The sequence below is a fragment of the Podarcis raffonei genome, chromosome 9 (assembly GCF_027172205.1).
Source record: "Podarcis raffonei isolate rPodRaf1 chromosome 9, rPodRaf1.pri, whole genome shotgun sequence".
Lineage (NCBI taxonomy): Eukaryota > Metazoa > Chordata > Lepidosauria > Squamata > Lacertidae > Podarcis > Podarcis raffonei.
Window position 1 is genome coordinate 45,411,129 of NC_070610.1, and position 24,757 is coordinate 45,435,885.

Genomic DNA, 24,757 nt, shown 5'->3' on the forward strand with positions numbered 1-24,757 from the left:
TTTTCATTCATTCATGTTAGTAGGCTGAACTGAAGGAGGGGTGTGCTGGAAAAGATGCTCACAAAACCCTTCAGCTACTTCTAAAGCAATATAGGTGGAACAAAAACCTCCCTTAAGAATTTAACCAAACTTCTCCTCCCCTTGGACAATCATTGGATGCAGTTTCTTTTCTTATTAATTTATGGGAAATAGTTGACAGGTTGGAACAAGGAAATGTTGAACTCAACATTATGACAGCATAATGATTTATAAACCTATGAGGCAGATCCAAGGAACAATGAGTGGAATTAACTTGTAATGGAACCAGGACTTCCGGGTTAGCGCCATCGGCTAATGGCGGATTCCCTCCGAGCTCCGGAGGGAATCGGCTCCGCAGGATCCGGGTCTTGCCGCTGCAGCGACGCGGGGACCCTCAGAAATCACAGGCGCTGAAGCCTGTGAACTTGGTGACTCGGCGGGCACCATTTGCGCCCCCGACCCGCGAAGGAGCCTTTTTAAAGGCTTCGGAACGGGGGACAGGGTGAGCGGCGCGGTGCTGAGAGTCGACTGCTTCTCCTGCGGAGTGAAGCCGCATGCCATGGTCGGAGAGTGCTGACTTCTTCTTGTGAACAATTGGACTCTAAAAGCAACAACCCGTGAGTAATACGGAAATTGGATTTGTAAAGAAAAATTTTTTTTTGAATTAGGCACGATCGGGGAAGGTGCAAACAGGAAGTCCGTCTCCCCGTCTTATAAATAATCTAAAGCAAGGACTAGCTAACTAAGGTCAAGAGAATTTCTTCTTCTTTATTGGGTAAAAGACATTAATTTCACGATTTGGCAGTATAAGTAATTTCACTGGAGGATAAGAGCTAATTTTGAGAGCTGAAGTGCCACCCCCCCCGGACCCGGGAGTGATCCGCGAGAGAGCCTGTTGAGGACATATAGAAGAGTTTGACAGCTGTCAAATTAGCTGTCAAGAAGGAAAAAGAGAACTTTGTTTCTGCTATCTCTGCTGGATATATTTGCTACAATTTGGTTATATTTTGTTGAAAACAAGGAAGAACTGATACAAACTAACTTGATTTTTGGATTTGAACTGGAAGGAAGATAAAGTAACCAAAATCCCTCTAGAGGGGATTTTGGGACATTACAAGAATGGCTGAAGGAGGAAAAATTCAAGCTAAATTGGACAGAGTGTTTCTTCTCTTGGGAAAGTTACAAGGCCAAATTGATGTTTTGGCTACAAATGTTGCAACTCTGGACTTAACAGTAAACAAATCCATTGAATTTGATAAGGACTTGACTCATGAAGTCCATGCAGCTGGACAAGAAGAGAAACTTGAAAGATTTGAGAGTGTGGAGAAAGAGATATATGTTGTTTCTGAGGAAAAGGAAGGAGGAGATGTAATGTTGCAGATGACAAAGGAGAGCCAGAGGCCTGACATGATGGCTACAAAGGAAAATAAGTACTGGATGATGAAAATCTGTTTTGAATTGAAGATTGAAGAATGGAGAGATCTCCTTATGTGGAGATCTGAAGACCTATGGATTACAAATTTGATTAAGGTGAAAGTTGGAGCTTTTGGGACATTTGGACTTAAAAGGAGTAAGAAACAAGATTCAGGCTCCACTTTTAAGTATGGAGGTCTGGCTGGAAGAAATATGGACCCTATCGGGACAGAGCTTCTCCGAGATCTGGTGTTTAATATTAAGGACTACCAAAAAAACCGGCAGAGAGGAATTGAGAGAGAATTAAGAGCCTCGGACGTGAGGTCTCCAGGCTGATAGTAGACTAAGACTGATGGACATTTGTTGGGGATTGAAACCGGGAAGGGGGGGTGGGGTTTGGGAACCCAAAGGGTGCAGAATTATAATCTGTTTTTTTTATTTTGTTTTGTTATTAGTATGAAAATTGGGGAATTCGTGGAAGGGAATTTGGGTTGACTTTAGAAAAAAGTTTTAAGAATGAGCACTGATGTTTAAATACTGATGTTTATAAGTTAAAATTGTTTTTTTTTTAAATGAATTAAATATAAAAAGGTCAAAAATTGGGGACAAGAACTTGTTGAATTAACAATTTGAATTGGAATATAAGAAGGGGAGGTGTGGGGAAGTCAGGGAAATATGTTATTGAAAATAAGGATTGTAAACTTTATGTGTTTTTAACTTTTTTGTTTTTTCTTTTTGATTTTTTAATGTATAAAGGTGGAAAAACTCAATAAATATCTTTTTTTAAAAAAGGAATTAACCTGTAATGGAACCAAAATAGAGTATCTGTAGGTCTGTGCAGGTTTTTAAGTTCTTCCATTAATAAATCACCTTGATCAAACAAACAAAGCAAAACATGGCCCAAGTAAATTAGCAGGTACTTAGATTACGTATAATCTCCAGAACGTGCACCTAGAAACAATACAAAATACTGCATAAGCAACTGTTGGAACAACAGTTCTGCATGTTTTGTTCTTCCTTCAGGGTTCATCCTATCTGGTTAAGGCAGTACAGTGGTGCCTCGCAAGACGAACGCCTCGCAAAACGAAAAACTCGCAAGACGAAAGAGTTTTCCGTTTTGGAGGTGCTTCGCAAAACGAATTTCCCTATGGGCTTGCTTCGCAAGAAGAAAGCCCATAGGGAAATCTCCGCCGGCCTTCAGAAGAGGTCCTGGACCTCTTCTGAAAGCCGGCGGGGGGCAAAAGTCTTTGCTCCCCCCCACCTGCCTTCCCGGGATAGCGGAGAAGCGCAGCGCGTTTCTCCGCTATCCCGACGGCTTTTGAAGGCAGGCGGGGGGGGGAGCAAAGACTTTGGCCCACCGCCGGCCTTCAGAAGAGGTCCGGCGGGGGGCAAAAGTCTTTGCTCCCCCCACCTGCCTTCCCAGGACAGCGGAGACTTCTCCGCTGTCCCGGGGCGATCTGAAAATGCTGGCGGGCGGCAGCGAACGCTTCGCTGCCGCCCGCCAGCTTTTTAAAAGCCCCCGGGACAGCGGAGAAGTCTCCGCTGTCCTGGGGGCTTTTAAAATGCTGGCAGTCGGGAGGAAAGCCCTCCTGTCCCCGGAGCTTGCGGGGTGGGAGGTGGGGAGAAGGGCTTTTCTTCCCATCGCCAGCCTTCAGAACAGCCTTCTGAAGGCTGGCGGTGGGAAGAAAAGCCCTTGTCCCCCCCCCCAGCCTTCAGAAGAGGTCGGGGGACAGACTGTCCCCGGACCTGGTCTGAAGGCGGTTTCCATAGGAACGCATTGATTGATTTTCAATGCATTCCTATGGGAAACCGTGCTTCGCAAGACGAAAAACTCGCAAGAAGAAAAAACTTGCGGAACAAATTAATTTCGTCTTGCGAGGCATCACTGTATTACAGGTTGAAAGGGGCATTGTTTTTTAACTGTGTATGCTGTTCAGTCATAGTCGAATGCTTTCAAGCCCCACTTTGCTTTTGTTTGAATGCTAAGCATTGGATTCAATGGGACTCAGAAGAGCTTGACTTGGGCTGGATTGTGCCCTAAATCTTTCATGCCCCACTTTGATTTTGTTTGAATGCTAAGCATTGAAATCAATGGGACTCAGAAGAGCTTGACTTGGGCTGGATTGTGCCCTAAATCTGGCTGCGCTTCATGAAACAATATGAGAACTGAAATACAGACACCTTCAAAATTTGCACTCATCTGAATTTTGCAGTGCTGTTCTCCAACCAGCCAACATTTACAAAAAAGCATATATTAGGTGGAAGTGTGCATAAAATTCCATACATTAGAAAATATAACATACAAATATGCATTATGTTAGGAGAAAGTGCTTGTAAAAATGTGTACATTAGCCACAGCTGTATGCAAAAATGTGTACATTAGAAGAAATTTGCACCAAAATTCTGATGAATTTTCATGAGGATTCTTTAAAAAAAACCACACAGATTGCAGCAGATATATGAAGAACAGAATTTAAGATGGGAAAAATGAGAAACTGAGAGAACTAAAATGAACAGATCTTTCCATCCCTACTTGTATCCACTCTGAACTTGAGGCCAGTTGTTGCAGGTCCTGGTTAGATTTATAGGACCATTTGCAGTTTTTGAAGCCCATGGATGTAGATAGAATGTTTACATGGGTTAGACCAATTGTTTGTCCTCTCAACCTTGCCTGCCTTGTTAAAAACTGGCAGAAAAGGATTGACTGGATGGGTCCAGCAAGTGGTACATGCCTTGCTGTGAGAGGGAAAGATGCTCACTACCTTGAGAAAGTAGGTGGTGCCACCCCTCCTGAAGAGGTCATCACTGGACGATGAAGTACTACCACCTAGGGATAGGTGATAAATTCAATTCAGTTAGCATTTAAAAGCGAACGTGCCCAATTCATACAAGATACAAACTGAAACAAAACCATCCTTCAAAATTTGTACATCTCTAAATTTTGCAGTGCAGTTCTCTGCTCAAATGATATGTACAAAAAATGCATACACTAGCGTAAAGTGTGCATAAAACTGCATATAATCTTGGAAACAACATGCACAAATGCATTCTTTTGTGCTTTACTGTGCAGTATGGAAAGTTGTGATTTACCTCTCCCTTTTTGAAAACATCATTTTCAGGAAAATTATTCCGATGCAGAGACTTGCCGCTGATAGTTGAATTTTTGTTAATGTTCTACAAAGATAAGCCAATTGACTGGCTTCTAGACCACTTACTTTGGGTTAAAGTTTGCAATCCAGAGAAAGATGCAGTAAGTACTACAATTATTAACAAAAGTAAGTTGCATGGGGTTGGGGCAGATGGGCAAACACTGACAATACAATTAAATTTTAGAACAAACAGAGAAGGAAATTGTTGCTGATTGCTTACACAACTGGAATTTCCAAACAACCATTGGGCAAATGGACAGCATGAGTTCACAATAATTAACTCAACCAAATTCCATAAATTTCAGTGCAATCATGTCACCTCACTATGAAAAAATGCATATTACATTATTCTGTAAGTTTGAATGTAATATACTGTAACATGACAGAAACAGAAATGATGAACACAATTAAAATACCAAAAAATGCTGTTATGTACAAAATAATTTAATAAATCCAATTTAAGCGATTGTTCATTTGCATTTTATCTGTTGATATTATTGTGGTTTTTTAATTGGTTTTCAATTATGGTTAGTCACCTTAGATATGTTATGGGTATTTTATTTTAAAACCAATTTATAAGTAACACAGTAAGTTGATACAAGCTAGATTTGTGCACAAGTATTTGCATGTGATATTCCATTAGAATTATACATCTGAGTTTATATATTATTCTGTCATTTTCAAGACCGCTATTGCTTTATATATTTTAATAAGATGTGGTTTGTTTGTTTATTGCTTACATGTAGATCTAGGCTTTTCTTTCATTAAACTCAAGGTATAATACTCTATTTCCCCCCTCATTTAATCCCCACAACAACCCTCTGAAGCAGGTTAGATTGAGAGGTGGTGACTGGCCCAATATTGCTCAGAGAGCTTCATAGCTGAGTGGGAATCTGAACTCTGGTTTCCCAGGTCTTAGTCCAACACTTAAAGCACTATGCCACACTGAATCCTACTAAAACCATATCTGCTGGAATATTGGACCTAATTTTGAAGTTGATCAGTTGAGTTGATCTGTAATTAAACAGTTAATCCTATATTTTTAAAAAATCTTGCTCTTTCCCTTATTTATTGTGGCACATAAATACTAAACTTGAATTGAGTTTGTGTGTAGTCTTTTTCAAAAAAACCTTAAAAATTAACTACCACATTTTTCGTTCTATAAGACGCACCAGACCACAAGACACACCTAGTTTTTGGAGGAGGAAAACAAGAAAAAAAAATATTATGAATCTCAGAAGCCAGAACAGCAAGAGGGATCGCTGCGCAGTGAAAGCAGCAATCCCTCTTGCTGTTCTGGCTTCTGTGATAGCTGTGCAGCCTGCATTCGCTCCATAAAACGCACACACATTTCCCCTTACTTTTTAGGAGGGAAAACGTGAGTCTTCTAGAGCAAAACATACGGTAGAAGCCTACAACCAAAAAATTGGGTGCTTAGTTTAAATTGATATATGTATGATCTTTCTTTAATGTTTATCCCATCCCACCCCTGGCCACTGTGTCTTAGCTCTCATTGCTTCCTTAGGGTTGCAGCACTTCCAGTAAAACAGGCTTTAGGCACTGTGACATTTCTTTAGACCCCTCTCTCACTAGTCTCTACTTGCTTCAGTTCCTTGTCTCATCTACATGTTGAGTGAAGACATCCCTGTCCCCCTCTTAAGTGTGAACACTGTGCAAATGCAGCAAGCAACACAAGCAGAGGGACAATGACCTTGCTGAGTTGGTAATGTGAGAAGAGAACCCCCCCCCAAAAAAAATAAGCAGTGTCCACAGTCAGTTCAGCACCACAAGCATAACAAAGTATAGGTGGTTTGTTCACCTGTGACGGAATATAGTTTGCAATAGAAAGTTATAAATATGTAGAGAAACTGAAATGAATGTGGATGCCTCCTTCTGTTGTTGTTTTACATGAAATGGTTTCATTTTCAGAGACACTGTGAACGGCAAAAGACCTATTTGCGCATCCGTTACAGGCCATCTCTCTTTCAGCATGTGGGAATTCATTCTTCTTTGGCTGGGAAAATACAGAAATTGAAGGTAAGTTCTATTAGTCATTTGCTTCTTTCTCAACATCACGGTGTCAATAGTGTAGAAATACAACCGTCACCAAGTTCAAAGGGAAGGCAAATAAAGTGCTAGAGCCTTTGTGGAAGCAATGCACAGAGGCTAAGACTAGTCCCCTGCCCTGCATGGTGTCTGCTAGCAAAACAAATTACAGTCTCCAATTGCCGTTAGTGATTGGGTGATTATTCATGGTGGGAGTGCTCAAGAATGCAAGTATACCTGCTTGGATGTTACCTCACCCCTCTTTAGCTTACAGTTGAAGAATGTGGGGCTTGCCAGCTCCTTGACCCCCAGCTGCAAGTGACAGCTCCATGCAGCCCAGAAGTAGCCTTACAGGGTATTTTCAGGGCTACACAGAGCTGACATTTTCAGCAGGGGATTATGGGTCTGGCCCAACAATCAATAGCTGCATGTGTTTTATAGTTTGAGAGTTTGCTCTGAACTGGCTGCCCTAGCCTTCTGTCTCTCCCACCCATTGTCCTGCCTTGTCCCAAGGTAAGAATTATTTTCCTGAAGAAGTGGGGTAGATGAAATTGGTAGGGAGAGTAGCGAGGAATTTTGCTACTCAAGTGCTCAAGATTTTGACTTTTCTGTGGTAGCACCATGACCATGGAAAACCCTCCCTAGAGGGTGTTGTGCACTGCCCTGGAGTCTATCTAGATGAAAGGTGGTTTGGAAATTAAATATATATAATTGAATGGTTGACTGTTCAACCTGAGAAGCTCAATTAATTTTAGGGCTAAGCAGCTGGGTGCAGTTTGCCTGTCCCTAATGGTCATAGACTTTCTTTAGAGATGAGGGAATACCTCTTGTTTTTATACCCCACCCTGCAAAGTGGCTGAAATTTTGGGCTTGTCTGCACGCAGGCAAAGTTTCTTTCCAAAAATGGTGCATAAAATGTAAAGATTTGTTTAGATGATCTATGTATGTGTGACATGCACGGAACGGGAGTGAGATCATAGCAGCAGGTTTCATTCTCAGGGCTGGCCCAAAACATTTTGCTTCCTGAGTTGGAGCACCACATTTATCCAAAGTCGACGTGCATAATAACCAAGAGTGGCTATGTTATTTTGGAACTGGAGGCAAAAAATCTCTCATGCACCTCCTCTTTTGGAACAAAATTACAACAATAAATCAAGTAACTTGGAATTAGCTGCTCTTTCATACTGCCCAAATCAGCAGCCCGAGGCAGCCATCTCACTTTGCCAGATGGTAGGGCTGGCTCTGCAACACTCAGTGTAACTTTTTTCAGTTAGGCTGTGGTAGCACATTCCATTCCACTGTGAGAGCCATCCAGAGCTGCATGCTTGTACACCTGCCCAGTCTGCTAACTGTTGATGGGCAACTCTAAGGCTTCTGCTCTGTCTTCTTATGGTTCTATAACAGATTTGCACCAGGTGTTCATTCAAATAGAAAACTATCCAGACAGCCTTTCAAATAAAGGACTGTCCCATATGAAACAGGACATGCGGTTTTCTTTCTGCGCCTGAGGTTCACCACCGCAGTCTAATAAATGCATGTATGTTGATACCTGGATCTTACTCCTCTCCTACATGAATACCCTGTTCTTGCACTGGTTGTTTGAAAAGAGTTATAGTTTACACTTCATCAATGACGCCCACTGATTTTATATGCAAAATGTTCAGTGGTGCATCCATTACTATAATTTACAGCACATTTAAAGTATAAAGATTATGGTTTGTCTTAGACATTCATTTTGTTGATAACTTTGTATTTCACTCTCTTTGTATAAAAAAATATACATTTATATCTTACAGGATAGAGATTTCGGCAAAAATCCATTACTTACAGCACATGTCAACCCAGCTGCAGAAGTTACTACAAGTCTAAAAGTATTCCAGCACTTTACCCTAGAAAAAGCTTATAAAGGAATAGAATTTTTCTGGGCTTTTGCTCCTGTGGCTGGAGATTATATTCTGTTCAGCTTTTGGCAGCCAATAAAAATAGAAAGGTAGGTATTATGTTGCAGGAACATTTCCTCTAATTTGTTTCTCATCCAAATTGCCCTCCCCAAGCTCTTTAATCTCTCCCATGGGTGAAAAAGCTGGACATTGGGATGGGGGAAAAATTCAGCTCAGTTTGCATTTACAGTCTAATCTACCTATTCTGCATTTCCTGAAACAATATGCAAACCAAGACACACTCATCCTTTGAAATTTGCATTTTTCTGAATTTTGCAATGAATTTATCGAACCAAATAATGAGTAAAAAAAATACATATTGTAGGCAAAGTTTGCATAATTATGCATATACTAGTGAAAACCAGATCGTGAAAGCCAGATGGGCGGGGTATAAATAATAGTAAAAAAGAAAAGAATATACAAAAAATCATTATATTAGTTGGAGTTGCTTGCAAAATGTGTATATTATGCAAAAATTGCATTGAAACGTGTCTGTTAGGAGAAATTTGCACTCCAATGTTGATACACTTTCATGAGGATTAAAACAAAAATTTAAAAACAAGCTGATGTGGAAATGTGGAGAACTTAACTTAAGTCTGAGAACCTGAAATTGACTCATTCAACTATCCCTATTTGAGAAAAACATCTTTGATGGAGAAAGAAGTAAGCACTGTAGCCCATCACTCCTCTGATTGAATTTACAGTTCTCTGTACCTTATTTGTATTTTTAAAGAAGAATACAATGCATTGGCAGAGTGTTATCTGCCATGTAACTTCCACCCTCAGTCTGTTTATACTCTTTCTTCCATCTGTAAAATATTCCCAGAGAACATTAAATGGAAGACCTGTCATAAAATAACTATAAGTTAAATATTTAATGCATTATTAATTGCCCCAATAATGTGTTTTGCAGGTACCTTTTTAAAAGCGGAAATGTCGAACATCCAGGAGATATAATAGTTGATGCTACTGTAGAAGTTTTACCCAATGCTGTAAGTATTTCAGCTCTCACATAAATATAAAGCATTTCAAATCTTATTATTAATATTAGGGAGAAGTCTTGCTCTTTGCTTAATATTCCTGGCCAGCAGTCATAACCTGTCAGGATGTTACCATCTCAACCTCATATGGGACAATTTTGTCAAAATTCTGCTCAGAGATAAGCATCTCTCCTGTTTTATCTCATCCAGGCGCTGCTTCTGATCTGACTTCAGCATGTGGTGGCATGCTGAAGTAATTGCCATGGCCTTTGGCAACACTGCAGAAGTCAACTTTGACTGAAAACCATGGCTGCCATAGTGAAAAATAATAATTTAAAAAGTCAATCTGTTATTGGAGCAGAGAGCAGTCTTTGAGGACCAGTAGTATATGTCTTACAGGCGCAGGCACTTATATTTTAATAAATTCTCTTCTATATATTGGTATGTTGCTCTGATAGCACCTTGTGTGTTTGATCAGCTAAAAAAGGGGGGGGGGACGGAAGTTGGGCCTGCCTTGTAAAATTTCCTCCTGCAGATCTTTTGACTAGCAATCTTTTACAGTGGTACCTCGGGTTAAGTACTTAATTTGTTCTGGAGGTCCGTTCTTAACCTGAAACTGTTCTTAACCTGAAGCACCACTTTAGCTATTGGGGCCTCCTGCTGCTGCCGCACCGCCAGAGCACGATTTCTGTTCTCATCCTGAAGCAAAGTTCTTAACCCGAGGTACTATTTCTGGGTTAGCAGAGTCTGTAACCTGAAGCGTATGTAACCCGAGGTACCAGTGTATTTGTTGTAACCCAGGGATGGGGGACCTGTGACCCTGCAGGTGCTGTTGGACTCCAACCTGGGGAAGAGCCGTAGCTCAGTGATAAAGTGCTTGCCTTGCAAGCAGAAGGTTCCTGGTTCAATCCCTGATGGCATCTCCAGGCAGGGTTGGGAGATACTCCTGCCTGAAATCCTGGAGAGGCAATGACAGTCAGTGTAGACACTGTTGAGCTAGATGGACGAATTGCTGCTTCCTACATTCCTAACTCCTGTCAGCCTCAAGTAACATGACCAATGCTCAGTGATGATGGGAGTGGTGGCCCAGAAATGTTTGGAAGACCACATGTTGCCTATACTGTTGTAGTCAACTAAGGTTATTGGCCCATGAAGTGTTCAGTGGTTCTGTTGTGTTGTACACAACTGAGAACCCAGCTTATGCAACATATTGCAAATTGATAGGCAGTTTACTGATGGTTGCCAGAAATGTACTCACCAGAGCTTGGAAGAAAAGCAAATCTCTGGGTTTAATACATTGTGCTTTGAAACAATAGTGAACATACTGGTATAGTAGAAATGAATATGGGAAGGTAAGCTGTCAGCCAAAACTTTTATGCAACTAAGAATCCCTTTATTAATTATTGGAATTCCACCGATTTCTCTGATTTGAAAATTGTCCTTAAACATGTAAAAACTGAGAGAAAGAAAACATTGAAAAGAGTATGTGACAGTATATAGTGAATAACTTTGCCCAGGGAAAGTTAAAATATGTTAACATCATACAAAGTTATTACAAACTAATTTAAAACTGGAATTGATTACAGTGGTATCTCGGGTTAAGTACATAATTCGTTCCCGAGGTCCGTTCTTAACCTGAAGCACCACTTTAGCTAATGGTGCCTCCTGCTGCTGCCACGCCGCCAGAGCACGATTTCTGTTCTCATCCTGAAGCAAAGTTCTTAACCTGAAGCACTATTTCTGGGTTAGCAGAATCTGTAACCTGAAGCGTATGTAACCTGAAGCATATGTAACCCGAGGTACCACTATAGTTGGATATCATGGGTTATCACATGGTTAGCACTATTGGCTGGGGAGATTTGCAAAAGGGAAATGTGCACAATAAGGCTCAGCTTTCCTTTTGGAAAACTAGTTAGGATTTTCTTTCTTTTTATTTGTTACAGGAGATAGACATACAGGCTCAAGAAGGCAATTCAGGGAATTTTAAAATCGTAAAAACTCAGGATGGATATTTTCAAATAGGTAAAAAATATATACTCTAAGACTGTTTCAGCTTGGCTTTTATATTCTTCTAAACTGCAGCACAGCTTAAAGTTTTGCAATAATTTAGGGGGGAATCCAAAAATTGTACTCCTTTCACGACAATGTTGCATGAGAAAGTTGAAATCATTTATTTTAATATCGATTAGAATGTGATTGTGCTTATGTAGCCAAAACCACATTACCCCATTCAAGAAAGAGGTATTAGCAGCTGGGGGGTGGGTAGGGCTAAGGGTGGACAACAAAAACAGCCCATCAGAGCAGGAAGACAGGAAGAAGAAATGGGGGGAAGACATGGAGATAAGGGAGGGAGGGAGGGACAGGGGATATAAAAGGTTGGATGTCTCAAGAAAGCAACACAACACAAGAGAGAAGGGGTAGCAAGATTGTGTTTAGTGTTGGAACATTGGAGGGGCTTGATGTGTGATTGCTACTGCCCTGCCACCCAGTGACTGCATGGCAGAGATAGAATTTCAGCTCACTTATTGCATGGCCAACTCTGGTCTGCATGACAAAGTCATGTCAAGTGTGCATTACTGTGCAAGCATGCACATCGCTTCAGTCTGACTTCTAACCTTAATGGTCTGTTCTCCTATCAGTGTCCTTAGCATGTCTGGCTGTAGGCTGCACCTATGGTAAAGAACATTGCCTTATCAAAGAAAGGGTGTGGCCTCATCCCAGCCTGTAAAAGGCTATCATTGGGGGACTGAAAATTGCATCTAGTCGTGACTTTGCCTTAGTCGAAAGAGATTGTGACAGCATAAATTAGGGGCATCTGATTTTCTCTGATACCTGTTCCACCCTGTAACCTTCTGTTCCGTGTCATATATCATTCTGTTCTGGAAGGTCCCTCCACCCTCAAGAGTAGCTTTGCTGAGGAGCAGGGATGCAAAGAGCCCATTTGGGTTGAGGGGATTGTCGAAACTTGGATGTCCCAATTGTTGAAAATTGCATGCGCCAAAGCGCTTTCCACAAAGGCAAAGCCACCACTGGCTACAACCTAGAGCAAGGACATAACACCTTTTTACAAACTGCTATGCAGGATCATGAATTGGAAACAAAAGTCACAGGTTTGCATTGCACAGTTTTAACATTACAAAGACATGCACCAAGGTTCTATTTTAATATGATAGTATGCCACTTCAGGGATGTCTCATTAAAACGTAAAAAAATTGCAATATTCATTTATTTAATTTTGTACCTTATTTGATGTAATATAAAATAAGATTTCTATTTTTTGATTTTTTACTATTCTGGGAAAATAGGTTTGTTACAGCATATACCAAAAATAATGTTTTCATTCACATATAGGCACATTCAAAAATGGAATAGCAGATGGCATCGTCAACCCAAACTTAGGAAATATAAAAGCTCTTCGTTTATCTATCCATTCTAGTTCTGCTACGTGGTTGTTACTGAGTGAGGTAAGCATGTAGGAATAAAGAACTAGTCAAAAGATAATTACCGTATTTTTCGCCCCATAGGACGCACTGGCCCATAGGACGCACCTAGTTTTTTTGGGGGGGGGAATAAAGAAGAAAAAATTTATTTCCCCCCCCCCAGGTACAGGGCTGGGGCGGGGGAAGCCCAAGCTTCCCCCGACCCCAGCCCCCAGAACAGGCTGCTATCTGCAAGCCGTGGGAGCCACGGCTAGTGGAGGGCTGCGCGAAGCCCGAAGCTTGGGCGTGCTGAGCTCAGCGCGCCCCAAGCTTCTGGGTGCCGGCAAGCTCTCCGCTAGCTGTGGGAGAGCTGCGTCTCCCATGGCTAGCGGATAGCTTCCTGAAGCCTGGAGAGCGAGAGGGGTCGGTGCGCACCAACGCCCCTCGCTCTCCAGGCTTCAGCGAAAGCCTGCATTTGCCCCATAGGACGCACACACATTTCCCCTTCATTTTTGGAGGGGGAAAAGTGCGTCCTATAGGGCGAAAAATACGGTAACAGAGCACTCCTAACCTCAGATCTGTTGGTTGGAAGGGGTTAAGATGCTGCAGAAATACCCCTCTGCCAGGGGAGAGGAGCTCTGATGACGAGGCATCTGAGCCTGCAAACCCTCAGTACAACTACAGATAATTCAGCATTTATAATTTACTGTCAGTGGTGTTACCACAGTTGGTAGGCTCTGAAATGGGACATTCTAGGGACAGTGTCGTGTCAGAGGCAGCCTAGGGATCATGAGATCCAAAGACTCTCAGTTCCCCCAAAACCCCAGGATTGCGCCCATTAACTGTGCAAACATGGAGGTGGCATAGGTTTCTTTGAACTGCTCATATCAAGCAGGGATTGAAGAGACAAAATTAAAGTCCCTGTTGCTGGGTACATAGAGGGGAGGAGCTGCTGGGACCCTGCAGGTAGGCTGCATCACCCCACCTGCTGAAGGCCTTGAAAAGCCAGTTATTCAGCAAGCAGCTGCACCGGGCAGCCCATTGACAACAACTGAAAACATCTGAAGCCATCACAGCAGCCATCCGTGGGCGTAGCCAAGGGGGGGCATGGAGAGGCAGCTTACCCCCCTAAATCAATAAAAATACATAGCAAACTGAGGTTCTGTGCCCCCTAACAAAAGGCCTGCCCTCCCCCAAATCCGGGCTATGCCATGCAGCCATCTCTTCCTAACTGAGCATAGTTCATCCTTCCCGCCCCCCCCCCCGCACCAATCAAAACCATTGGGGTGAATTTAGCAAACGAAAAAACTGCTATGAAGAAAAGAAAAAAACATCACTTCCAAAGTTTTGCCTTTACTGTTAATTATTCTGGTGTTTTGTTTTGTTTTTGGCAACATCTTCAGACAGAATTGTTAATACTGATTAGTCTGTAAAATTTGACATTTTTCTACCTACAGAATATCTTACTGAGAGATTTGGAGGAAACTACTGCAAATTATGTAAAGATATTATAAGCAAACAAACCAAGATAAATGTTTTCAGTATTCCATAAATGTTGACAAATAAATTCTCATTTCTTTTTATGTAGATATTCATAAAGATGCAGTGGGAAGAGAATAAGAAAGAAACACTTCTTTGAAAATATGAATATCTTGAATGCGACATGGAAACAAGGCCATCTAGTGGCAGCAGCAAAACTGTCAGCTATAAAATGTAATCTCCTTCCTAATACAGTGTAGTAGGAGAGGGGATAATGTTACTTTAAATCTCATTAAATTTTATTTTTTTTGAAATACTGATAATATATGACCAACAGGCCCTTTGTAAATTAAAATACTTTCAATAGCTGAAACAAATAAGGATGCAGTCCTATCCACACATTCTAGGGTATAAAAACCCATAGTATTGCACTGTAAATACCACGTTAATTTATTGTACAGCAGATTAGCAATATACCTTTTTTTAAAAAAAAACCATAGGGCATGATATTGCCAAAACTACATACCTTTAAAGTCCTATTACAGCAGGGTTTTTTTTAAAAAAAATCTTTATTTATTTGATCCCATTTTTCCCTAACCAGTTGCTCAGGTAACGGAACTGGAATTCTTTAACTTTATCTTCACAGCAGCCCTTTGAGGTAAGAGATGCAGTGACGCAAAGCAACCCAGTTTCCTTCATAACTAAAGTCCTCCCAAATGGACTGTGTGTGATGTGGAAGTTCAAAATCAGATCCCCCCCATATTTTTTTTCATAACAGCAGTCACATCTGGGGAGGGAGGCACTCAAAGACAGATTGAAGCAGCAGTCCTGGGAGAGGGCTTTTCAGCTTTTTCCTCTCTGCTGTTTTCCTAATTTGAATTGCCTGAAAGGAGCAACTGTTTACCTCACAAAGGGCTCAGGTGGGGGAAAGTAAATTATTAGATTACTATGTAAAGTGCTCCTTTTTCCATGCAAAATGCCCTTTCCCCTTGTTTCCCATCACCAAGCTTTTCCCTCCTGAGCTCTGTGCATGCACAACCTAAGGCAATGTAGCCCCATGCTATATCATCTGAGTAACAATTTACTTGTTGATGTTGGTGTGGTGTGGTAGGGTGCTAAGCTACATCTATCTTATCTTCTATCAGGGCGATAGGGGTGTGGCTGCTGTCAACATGGGACAGCTTTTTCCAATATATTTTCCACACCTAATGCAAGTCAGTGGGAGGGAAATTTCCTGTGCCCGATCAGGGGCTGGAGTGTGGCTTTGCTTGGGGGGTGGGGGTGGGGCATAGGATTTGCCATCAGTGTGCACTTCTCCTATATCCCATCCACATCTTAACCCTGTTTAGTGTTGCTCAATGCCAAGGCTTCCTGGAATTAAACACTGATGATCTGCAATTTGATTGTGAATGAGGGAGCAGATTTGGCATGTATAACTGAGACCTTGGGATGATGGGCTAGACCCTATGCTAGCCCAACTGTGTCCGCCTGGGTTCTTGGCGCAGCACCATTCCAGATGCGAGAGGGTGAGGCAGCACATGGGAGTTTTAATTGTCCATAAGAATTCAATCACCTTCACCAGCAGACTGATCCACAGGGTGGTTCGTGGTGTTGGGCCAGAAATACAGAACTAGGATTTTGCTAGTGTGTCCTCCGCCGTGCTGCTCTACAACTTCCCTAACCAAGCTGGCAGCAGAAGCCTTGGGTGCAGTGTTGGAGAACCCCTTCAAAATAGCGTTTGGGGATTTCAGTATCCATGCCAAAGCTGCCTCATATGGGCTGGCTTGGGGCTTTGTTGTCTCCATGTCAACCATGGAGCTGCCTCAGTACATCAATGCCCCAACCTATGTGGCTGGACATGCCCTCGGCCTTGTCATTGTCATAGAGCGGATTAGTAATATTTTGCTGATTGGAGGGCCCACTGTGAGTCTCTTGTCATGGACAGACCATCCTCTGGTGAGTTTTGGGCTGAATGCAGCTATTCTGCAAGGGTGAGGGACCCAGTGAGTTGGTCTACCCTTGGAGACCGATGGAGTCCTAAATGCTCTGGAAGATTTTCCAGCTGACATGACTGGTGGTCCCATCAAGGTTCTTGACTCACTGATTACAGTGGACGCTCGGGTTGCGAACGTGATCCATGCAGGAGGCACGTTCGCAACCCGCAGTGTTCACAACCCGCAGCGCCGTGTCTGCACACGCACGAGTCGCGATTCGGCACTTCTGTGCATGCGCAAAGCACAATTTAGTGCTTCTGTGCCTGTGCGAGCGCCAAAACCCAGAAGTAACCCATTCCGGTACTTCCGGGTTCGGCGTGGTATGCAACCCGAAAACGCACAACCTGAAGCATCTGTAACCCGAGGTATCCATTCCAGTTTGGCTTCAGGCTTGGTCATGGCACCAAAACTGCCTTGGTCACTCTAGTTGATTAAATTTGTTAGGAAAGAGATGAAGGGGGCAAATGTGACCCTCCTCGTTCTCCTTGATCTCTTGACAGCTGTCAATACTGCTGATTATGGTATTCTTCTGGAGCCTTTTAGGAAGATGGAGGTTGGGGGCACTGTGTTTCAGTGGTTCCATTCCTACCCCCAGAGCCATTTTTGGAAAGTCATGGAAGACTACTGTTCAGTGTCATGGAATTGTCCTGTCATGCTCTGCAGGGTTCCATCTTGTACCCTATGCCAATTCACATTTATATGAAGCCTCTGGGAGCTGTCATCAGGTGTTTGGAATGAAGTGTCATCAATATGCGGATGACATCCAGTTCTCTCTCTCTGTTCCATCTGAATCTGAAGGCAGTGGTGGGCTGCATTTGGCCAGTAAACTGAAACTGAATCCTGAAATGACAGATCTCACCTAATCCCTGTTTTTAAAATAGCTGCACTGGTTGCCGGTTCATTTCTGGGCCCAATTCAAGATGCTCATATTAGTCTTTAAAACTCTAAATAACTCAGGCCCCAACTACCCAAAAGGCCCCCTCCTTTCCTGCATACTCGATCTCGTGTTAATATCAGCAGAAGGGATCCTCTTGGTTGTTCTACTACCCTCAGAAATGCAGGTGGCAGCAGCCCAGGACAGGGTATTCTCTGTGGCAGCCCCTAAGCTATGGAACTCCCTTGCCACAGAGGTGCACCTGGTACCTTCATTTTGCATTCTTGGTGAATACTGATGACAAGCTTTTTTACCCTGGCTTTTGACACCCAGTATATATGTATATTTGGTCTCATCCTTTTTCTGTGACTGAAAGTTGTTCTAAATTTTCTTTAATATTGTGTTTTAATTGCTGTAACCCATCCTGTGACCTTAGGGTGGGTAATAAATTTACGATGATTATTAAGATCATTACTGGTAGAACAGCTCTACTGGCCAAGTGTTCCACCAATGTAGTTGTCTTGCCAGCAATGCACCTGGTATTGCACTGGTGCCCTGGTTTTTCTGCCAAATCCTAAAGGTCCTCAGCCAACATAATTCCAGTATAGGATTGCCCCCTCTGTTTTCTTTTTTTTTAAAGCTTGAATACCTTGATGTTTTTATTTCAAATGAAGATTCACTAGAACTTTTGTATTTCCACCATGGTTGCATACGATATGGCAAAAGACGAAATCATTCACTCTTGTGCCTTGCATCTATGCTGAATCATATGTCCACGACTCAGAAAAGTTTTAAAATAAAATGAAAAACTGAATCAATTCTGTAAAAACAACATACACACCACAACCAAGTGCCTTTATAGTCTGCAATGTGTTTAATTCAACTCTGAATATATTACTCAGGAATAACTTTTTATACAGTACAGATGCAAAACTTAGCATAGTTATCACCTTATAACTGGTCCTTTTTGTGGGGGTGGTGGGCAGGATTTTCCAAGGCAACTAACCAATTTTTTTTTAAAAAAACACAACAGTTGCTTAACACTGAATCAACAAGAGATTAATAAAATATTAAAATCAGATAGCCACAAATCAAGACTAAACAAGACACATAGCAAAAATAATCAGGAAAACTGTCCATTAAATTTGAGGAGCCTGACCCAGCTTCCACCCCACCCCTGCCACCGCCAAGTCCACAGATTATGGCAGTGGTGACAAAAGAAAAAGTGGATAGAATAATGGGGCTGGCACCTTGGGATACAAATTCTCCCCTCCCTGGTCATCAAATGATCATTTGATTAGTAGAGGATGCAGTCACCCCCTTAGCTGTTCTTCACTGATAAGTTAAGAAGGGAGGCTGTGTGCTTGCCTATTCGTGTCCTCTGTGTGTGTGTCCTTTGTGTGTGTGTGTGCGTGTGCATGCACATGCACATGAGAGTGTCAGATGACCACACTGACTTTGGCCCACCTTCACTGCTGGCATTTGGTCCCCTGAGAGTTGGCCAAGGGTGAATGCAGCCATCCATCAAAAAAAAAGTTAAATACCCCTATAATAAAATTACAGAAGAATAAAACTTCTTTCATCTGATAACAAAGTTGGTGCCAGTCAGGTGTCCCTAGGCAGAGGATCCTACAGCTCAGAGACCTGTACAACAGGGTGTTGTGTTTTCTTGCAAACCAGCTCCCCTGGGCAGTGGCTGTATGCACCTTCCCATTAACTTTGCATCCAGTATATGCACCTTCCCATTAACTTTGCATCCAGTATATTCTCACTGCTGGTTTGGGAAGTGGTATACACACAACATTAGCCACAATCCTTTTCTGCCCTGAGAAATGGCAGCTCATAAGGTAAAAAAAAAGTTAAAATACTTCTAACTTTTCTAGTAAGATGTACAGTGTTGTCACTGTGTTGAGCTGCAGGGATGTGAGTTTTCTAGAAAATTTTGAACTGGAAATAAGCATTTGGAAATGTTCAGTTTGCACTGGATATAATTTAACATGTTTATTTTACATGTATCTACTAAGCACAGCTAAAAACATCGAAACTGCCAAGTTTGCATAATATTGTATTTGCATTGGGCATCCATTCATTGTTTCTAATGAACTTATGAAATGGAAAATTGGCTGTGAAAAAATAAAGCACAGGGGGTAGAATTTCATTCCACATCCCTGTGAACTGGTACTATCACCTTATAAATTGATAAATAATGATTTTTTAAAATTATTTTAATTGGCAGCTTTAGTATTGGATTATTGCAATGTATTTGCTGCAGAAACGGTAGTTAGTGAAAAATGCTGCACCCTGATTGCTGACAGGAGATGCTACCCGCATATGCCCAGCCTGCCAATTGGCTACCAGATCAAATTTGGGGTTTCACTATTAGTATTTAAAACCCTGAACAGCTTAGAATCAGTTGCCTAAAAGGATTGCCTTGCCCCATTGTGTCACTTCAACAGCTTTGATCTACAGAACTTGCACTTTTTACAAATGCCGTTATGATAATTGTTTCACATTTGTTAGGAGCTGATCGTTCAGTATGGCAACAGCTATGCTTTGGAATTCCCTGACTGCTAACATTAGGCAGATACCCTGATTAGACTATTATTTATTTATTTAAATGACCCTATCCAGATCTGTATTAAATATTTGATTTCAAATTTTGCCGATTTTTATCTGTGTATTATTTATAATTATTTTATAGTGTTGATATGCAGAACAAGATTAGAGATATTTTGATTAAGTGGTTTATAATGTTTCTAAATAAATAAAACAAATTTGCACACTATGTGTAAGATTAGTTCCAAGTTTTATTGGAGAGTCACGTTCAGTGCAACAACACACCTTCCTTTCCCTCTTTATCACAAGGCCTGCGTGGCGGAAGTGTTGTTTTTTAAGAGGAAATCCAAAACGAAAATATTGTAAGCAACTAATGCAAAAGGAACTACTTCATGACATATAATCTGGCACAGTTCAAACAAATGGTCATTAAACACATGGAGTGGAGGCAAGGATGGAGCATGTAAAGCTCTGGAGACCATGAAGCTAACTCTCTGTGGTGTGTAGATGGGGAGATATAGATTCTTGCTATTGAGGTTGCACAAGGACATTCCCTTCTCTACCCCCAGTGGCAAGCGAGTAGTTTTTCCATAGCAACTTACTCCATGGTTACACTGTTAGTGCCATATGGATGAGGCTGTTGAATGGAATGATACACTAGCTAAAAATAAGGGAAGGCAATTTTACTGGTGCTCCAAAACCTTATTCCCTCTGAGCTCATTTGGAGTGCATTATGCACACCACACTTCTGATGATAAGCTTAAGGCACAGAAATACAGGATTTAATTTCTTTTGGATGGGAGAGCACTAGAGACATATGGTGTTTTTTAAAAATATTTTATTAAAAAAAAATACACAAGCAGAAGTTAGTAAAGGCAAATGTGCTCTTTAGGCAGATAGCACAGCTACTAATACTGCATCAGGTTCCCAAATAAAGCAACTGCATCTTTCATGCATTAGTCAACTTATAAAGCTTGCTCCAAACTGTAGTTGTCTCTTTGGTTCTTCCCAAAATGTACCTCACATCACAAAGCCTATAATGTCAAAGAAACATTAAGGTTCTTTTGTTAAAGAATCTTCAGGTGACATTTTTGGGTGAAAAAGCATATCTCATGATGAACCCATTTGCTATAATAATGACAGTCCAAATTGAAACATAGGAGGAAGTATGCATAGCACCCTGCAAATTTGATTAAGGCAATTCATGTTAAAATCTTGCATTTTAAATGCTACATTCTTGTTCTTGATTTCACAAGGCAGGTATAATAATATAACAATGTGAGCTGGTCCACTAACAGATTACAAAATCAAAATCCAGGAGCAAATATTTTTTCCCATGGAGCAATTTTAGATGCCACTAGTTTAAAAAATTGGTTTGAATACACTTTTATTTACATTTTGGTATATAAAAACACACTCATAACAAAACATTTATAGGCATGGGGGTATCAGGAAGCAGTCATATATAAGTACAGTATGTTAAGTTGGAGACCAAGACGTCATCAAAATATGGTACCACGCCCGGAAGCCCTTGCAGGAGACGCTCCATAAGGCTTTGGAAGATGCCAAGAGCCGCACTCACCCTGAACTGCAACCGGCGGCAACGGAATGCCCCTTGGTGGGTGACGATCGTCTGGGCTTCAGCAGTGGCATCATCGACGGGCAGTTGCTGATAGGCTTGCGCAAGGTCCAGCTTAGCAAAGACCTTACCCTCACCCAGGGAATGCAGCAGGTGTTGGACAACAGGAACCGGATAAGCGTGCTGCTGAAGTGCCTTGTTGATCGTGCACTTGTAGTCAGCGCAGATTCTCACTGACCCGTCTGGCTTGACAGGCGTGACGATGGGGGTTTCCCACTTGGCGTGGTCAACCGGCTCCAAAACTCCTTGGGCGATCAGCTTGTCCAGTTGTTCGTCCACCTTAGCCTTGAGAGCAAAGGGAACCCGGCGTGGCTTTAGCTTGATGGGGGCGACTTGTGGATCAAGGCTAAAGGAGATGGGCGTACCTGTATATTGCCCCAAAGTGCCGTCAAAAACCTCGGCAAAGTCTTTGACCAGACCCTCAGTCTCTGCGTTAGAGATGCAGTTGATGCCGGTGACTTCCAGGCTGAGGGCATCAAACCTGTCTAGCCCTAGGAGGCTTGGCCGCTGACCTTCGACCACCACCAACCGGAGCAGGCACGAAAAATCCTTGAAGGCGATCCGGAACCGGCCAACGCCTACCACGGGAATGTCGTTTCCCTGGTAGTCTCTCAGGTGTACGCGGTGAGAGTCGAGTTGCCTTTTGGACACTCTGGGTACCAGTCTTTTGATGGTGCTCCAAGACACGATGGACAGGGCAGACCCGGTGTCGATCTCCATGTCACATGGAGCTCCTTCAATGAGCACCGTGACGTTCAGCTTGTGTCGCGTAGGTGAGTCGGTTTGGCCAATCGTGGTTCCAGACGGGCAGCGGCAGTTGGTGAGAGCGAAACAGCTTTCCTTGGCAGACTGGAGTGAAGACTTGGACTTGCGAGTCGGTGAAGGGGGGCTGTCAGACGGAGCCGATTGGCAGACCTTAGCGATGTGGCCCCTTCTGGAACACTTCCTACAGATGGCGTCTCTGAATCGACACTTGGCACGGGAATGGTTCCCTCCGCAGCCGGCACATTCCGGTTGGCCCTTGGACTTCTGTTGGAACTTCCTGCACTCCCGCTTTGTCTGGTGCATGTCATCGTCTTCACTGGAGGATGCCTCATCACTGCTGGCCTCTTCATGATGCACTGGAACTGGCTTCCTAGCAAGACGCGGGCTGCTGGACTTGCGGATCTCCTGGGCGGAGTGTTCAGCAGCTTCTGAGGCCACAGCCTCCTCAATGGCTTTCTGTAGCGTGAGGTCTGGCTTGGCGAGGAGACGCCGTTGCAGATGGATGTCCCGGACCCCGCAGACGATTCAATCCATCAGGGGATCGTCTAAGTCTCGGAACTCGCAGTGCATTGCAGCCTGTCGCAGGGCGGTGGTGTAATTGTTGACTGACTCCCCCTCTGCCTGGTTCCGGTGATAGAACGCATGGCGGGCAGCAATCTTGGACGGCTTTGGTGCGTAGTGGTTGTGGAGCTTCTCTTGGATCGTGTCCCACGGTGTTGCCTGGACTGCTTCAGGCGCAACCAATGCTCGGGCCGTCTCAAACACCTCAGGCCCACAGAGGCTGAGGAATAGGCCCCGCTTCCGCTCCTGTGATACTTGCGTCAGCTCATTGGCTTGGAGGTAGCAGTCGAACCGAGCGAGGTAGGAGTCCCATGATTCAGAGGCTGGTGCAAACAGCGGTAGAAGCACAAGTGAAGCCATGATTCCGATGCCGGCGTGAAGGGCGATGGATGGAACACCGTGCTCTAGCCAGAACAGTCAGCTCTGAATTGGTTCTGTTCAGTGATTTCGCTCAGTGATTCAGCTCAGTGATTCAGCTCTGCTCAGAGGTGGCTGCATCTAGCTGTGCTCTGATGTCCATCAATCCCATCCTCGTCGCCAGTGTTAAGTTGTGGGCGAACATAGCAGACGACACAGCGATTTCTCCAGAGCAGCTCTTTATTGTAAGCTGGACAGAACTGAACAGCAAACATCTCAGCCGGCCTGCTTTTATAGGCAGCCGGCTGTCAACATTGTAGCAACAACAACCCAGGGTTTCCCGCCTAAAATAACTGACGTGGACCTGAGTGAAAACTATCTACAGTATCCCCCTGCTGGCCCAGGGTGAGAACTTCAGTACATAACACAGTATATATGTGGTTCTGATAGATTATCATATAATATTAATTCTATAATATATTCTTACTAATGCCATGATTAAAGAACTAAGGCTTGATCAGTACAAAATAAGCTACTGGTAGGTAACTAAAAACCAATTTCAGTCTTTTGTTCTAATTTATCCCACTAAAAAGGATTAATGCAGATTGCAGCAGCAAGCAAAAACAATGAAAAGGCTTTTGGCACATTAAAACACTAAGGCTGCACTCTCAATCCCAGTTACCTGGTAGCAAATCTCACTGAATTAAATTGGGCTGGCTTTGAGTATAGATGTGCCACATCCACACCATATATGGCATTTAAAGCACATGGCTCCCCCCCCCCGAGAATCTTGAGAACTATACTTTTCCCCTCACAAGTCAAAATTTACAACACCCTTAACAAAATACAGTTCCAATGATTCTTTCAGGGAAGCCATGTGCTGTAACACGCTACTAGTACATCAGATTTTATAGGCTGTACTAATGGCTGTAACACGCTACTAGTACTAGTACTAATGGCTGTAACACGCTACTAGTACATCAGATTTTATAGGTCAGAATCCATCAGATGCATGAAGTATATACTTACAGTTTAGGGCAGGGAAGGGAGGACAAGGAGAGGAGAGAATATGCAAAAAACAGGTAGGTAATAGTTATATAAAAACAAAAGACTTACAGTGACAATTGACAAGGATGTGTTGGCAGTAGCGTTAACATAGGTAGGCTGACAGAACAGATGAACAGTCCACGTATGACATAATATATGTTAGCCTTTAAGGTGTCCCAAAATTCTTTGTTGTTTTGCTACAGTAGACATATAATAATAGGCAGATATTAACAGGCATATAATAATAAGACTCCCTCTGAAAACTGCCCTAGCATGATGCGTTCCCACGCTGATCTTTCACTACATCACACGTGTCAAGAGACACCAGCTCTTTCTAGCAAGAGCTGCGTTTGGCACAGTGCAGGCGCTTCATCAGGACCCTTCACTAAACCAGGGGAATGACGAGAGCTGTGATTGGAGGAGGCCGCACGTGTTGCGTTCTCTAAAGCAAAAAGCGGCGAGCTGATCCGCTCTCGGGTTAGCGCTGCCGGGAATGAAACCCTCCGCCGCGATTGGCTTC

The 24,757-nt window shown here is 42.8% G+C and overlaps 1 protein-coding gene across 1 annotated transcript in view; it reads left to right on the plus strand.

Annotated features, from left to right (window-relative positions):
- The window catches only part of MGAT4D (MGAT4 family member D), a 42,597-nt gene extending 27,830 nt beyond the window's left edge, over positions 1–14,767 (plus strand). Inside the window, exons 9-15 of the mRNA XM_053403314.1 lie at positions 4,551–4,681; positions 6,510–6,617; positions 8,423–8,616; positions 9,480–9,558; positions 11,490–11,568; positions 12,898–13,010; positions 14,554–14,767. Of these exons, the coding sequence (XP_053259289.1) occupies positions 4,551–4,681; positions 6,510–6,617; positions 8,423–8,616; positions 9,480–9,558; positions 11,490–11,568; positions 12,898–13,010; positions 14,554–14,604 (755 nt within the window). The 3' untranslated portion in view covers positions 14,605–14,767. The remainder of the gene's footprint in view (positions 1–4,550; positions 4,682–6,509; positions 6,618–8,422; positions 8,617–9,479; positions 9,559–11,489; positions 11,569–12,897; positions 13,011–14,553) is intronic.
- Positions 14,768–24,757: the final 9,990 nt, after the last annotated feature.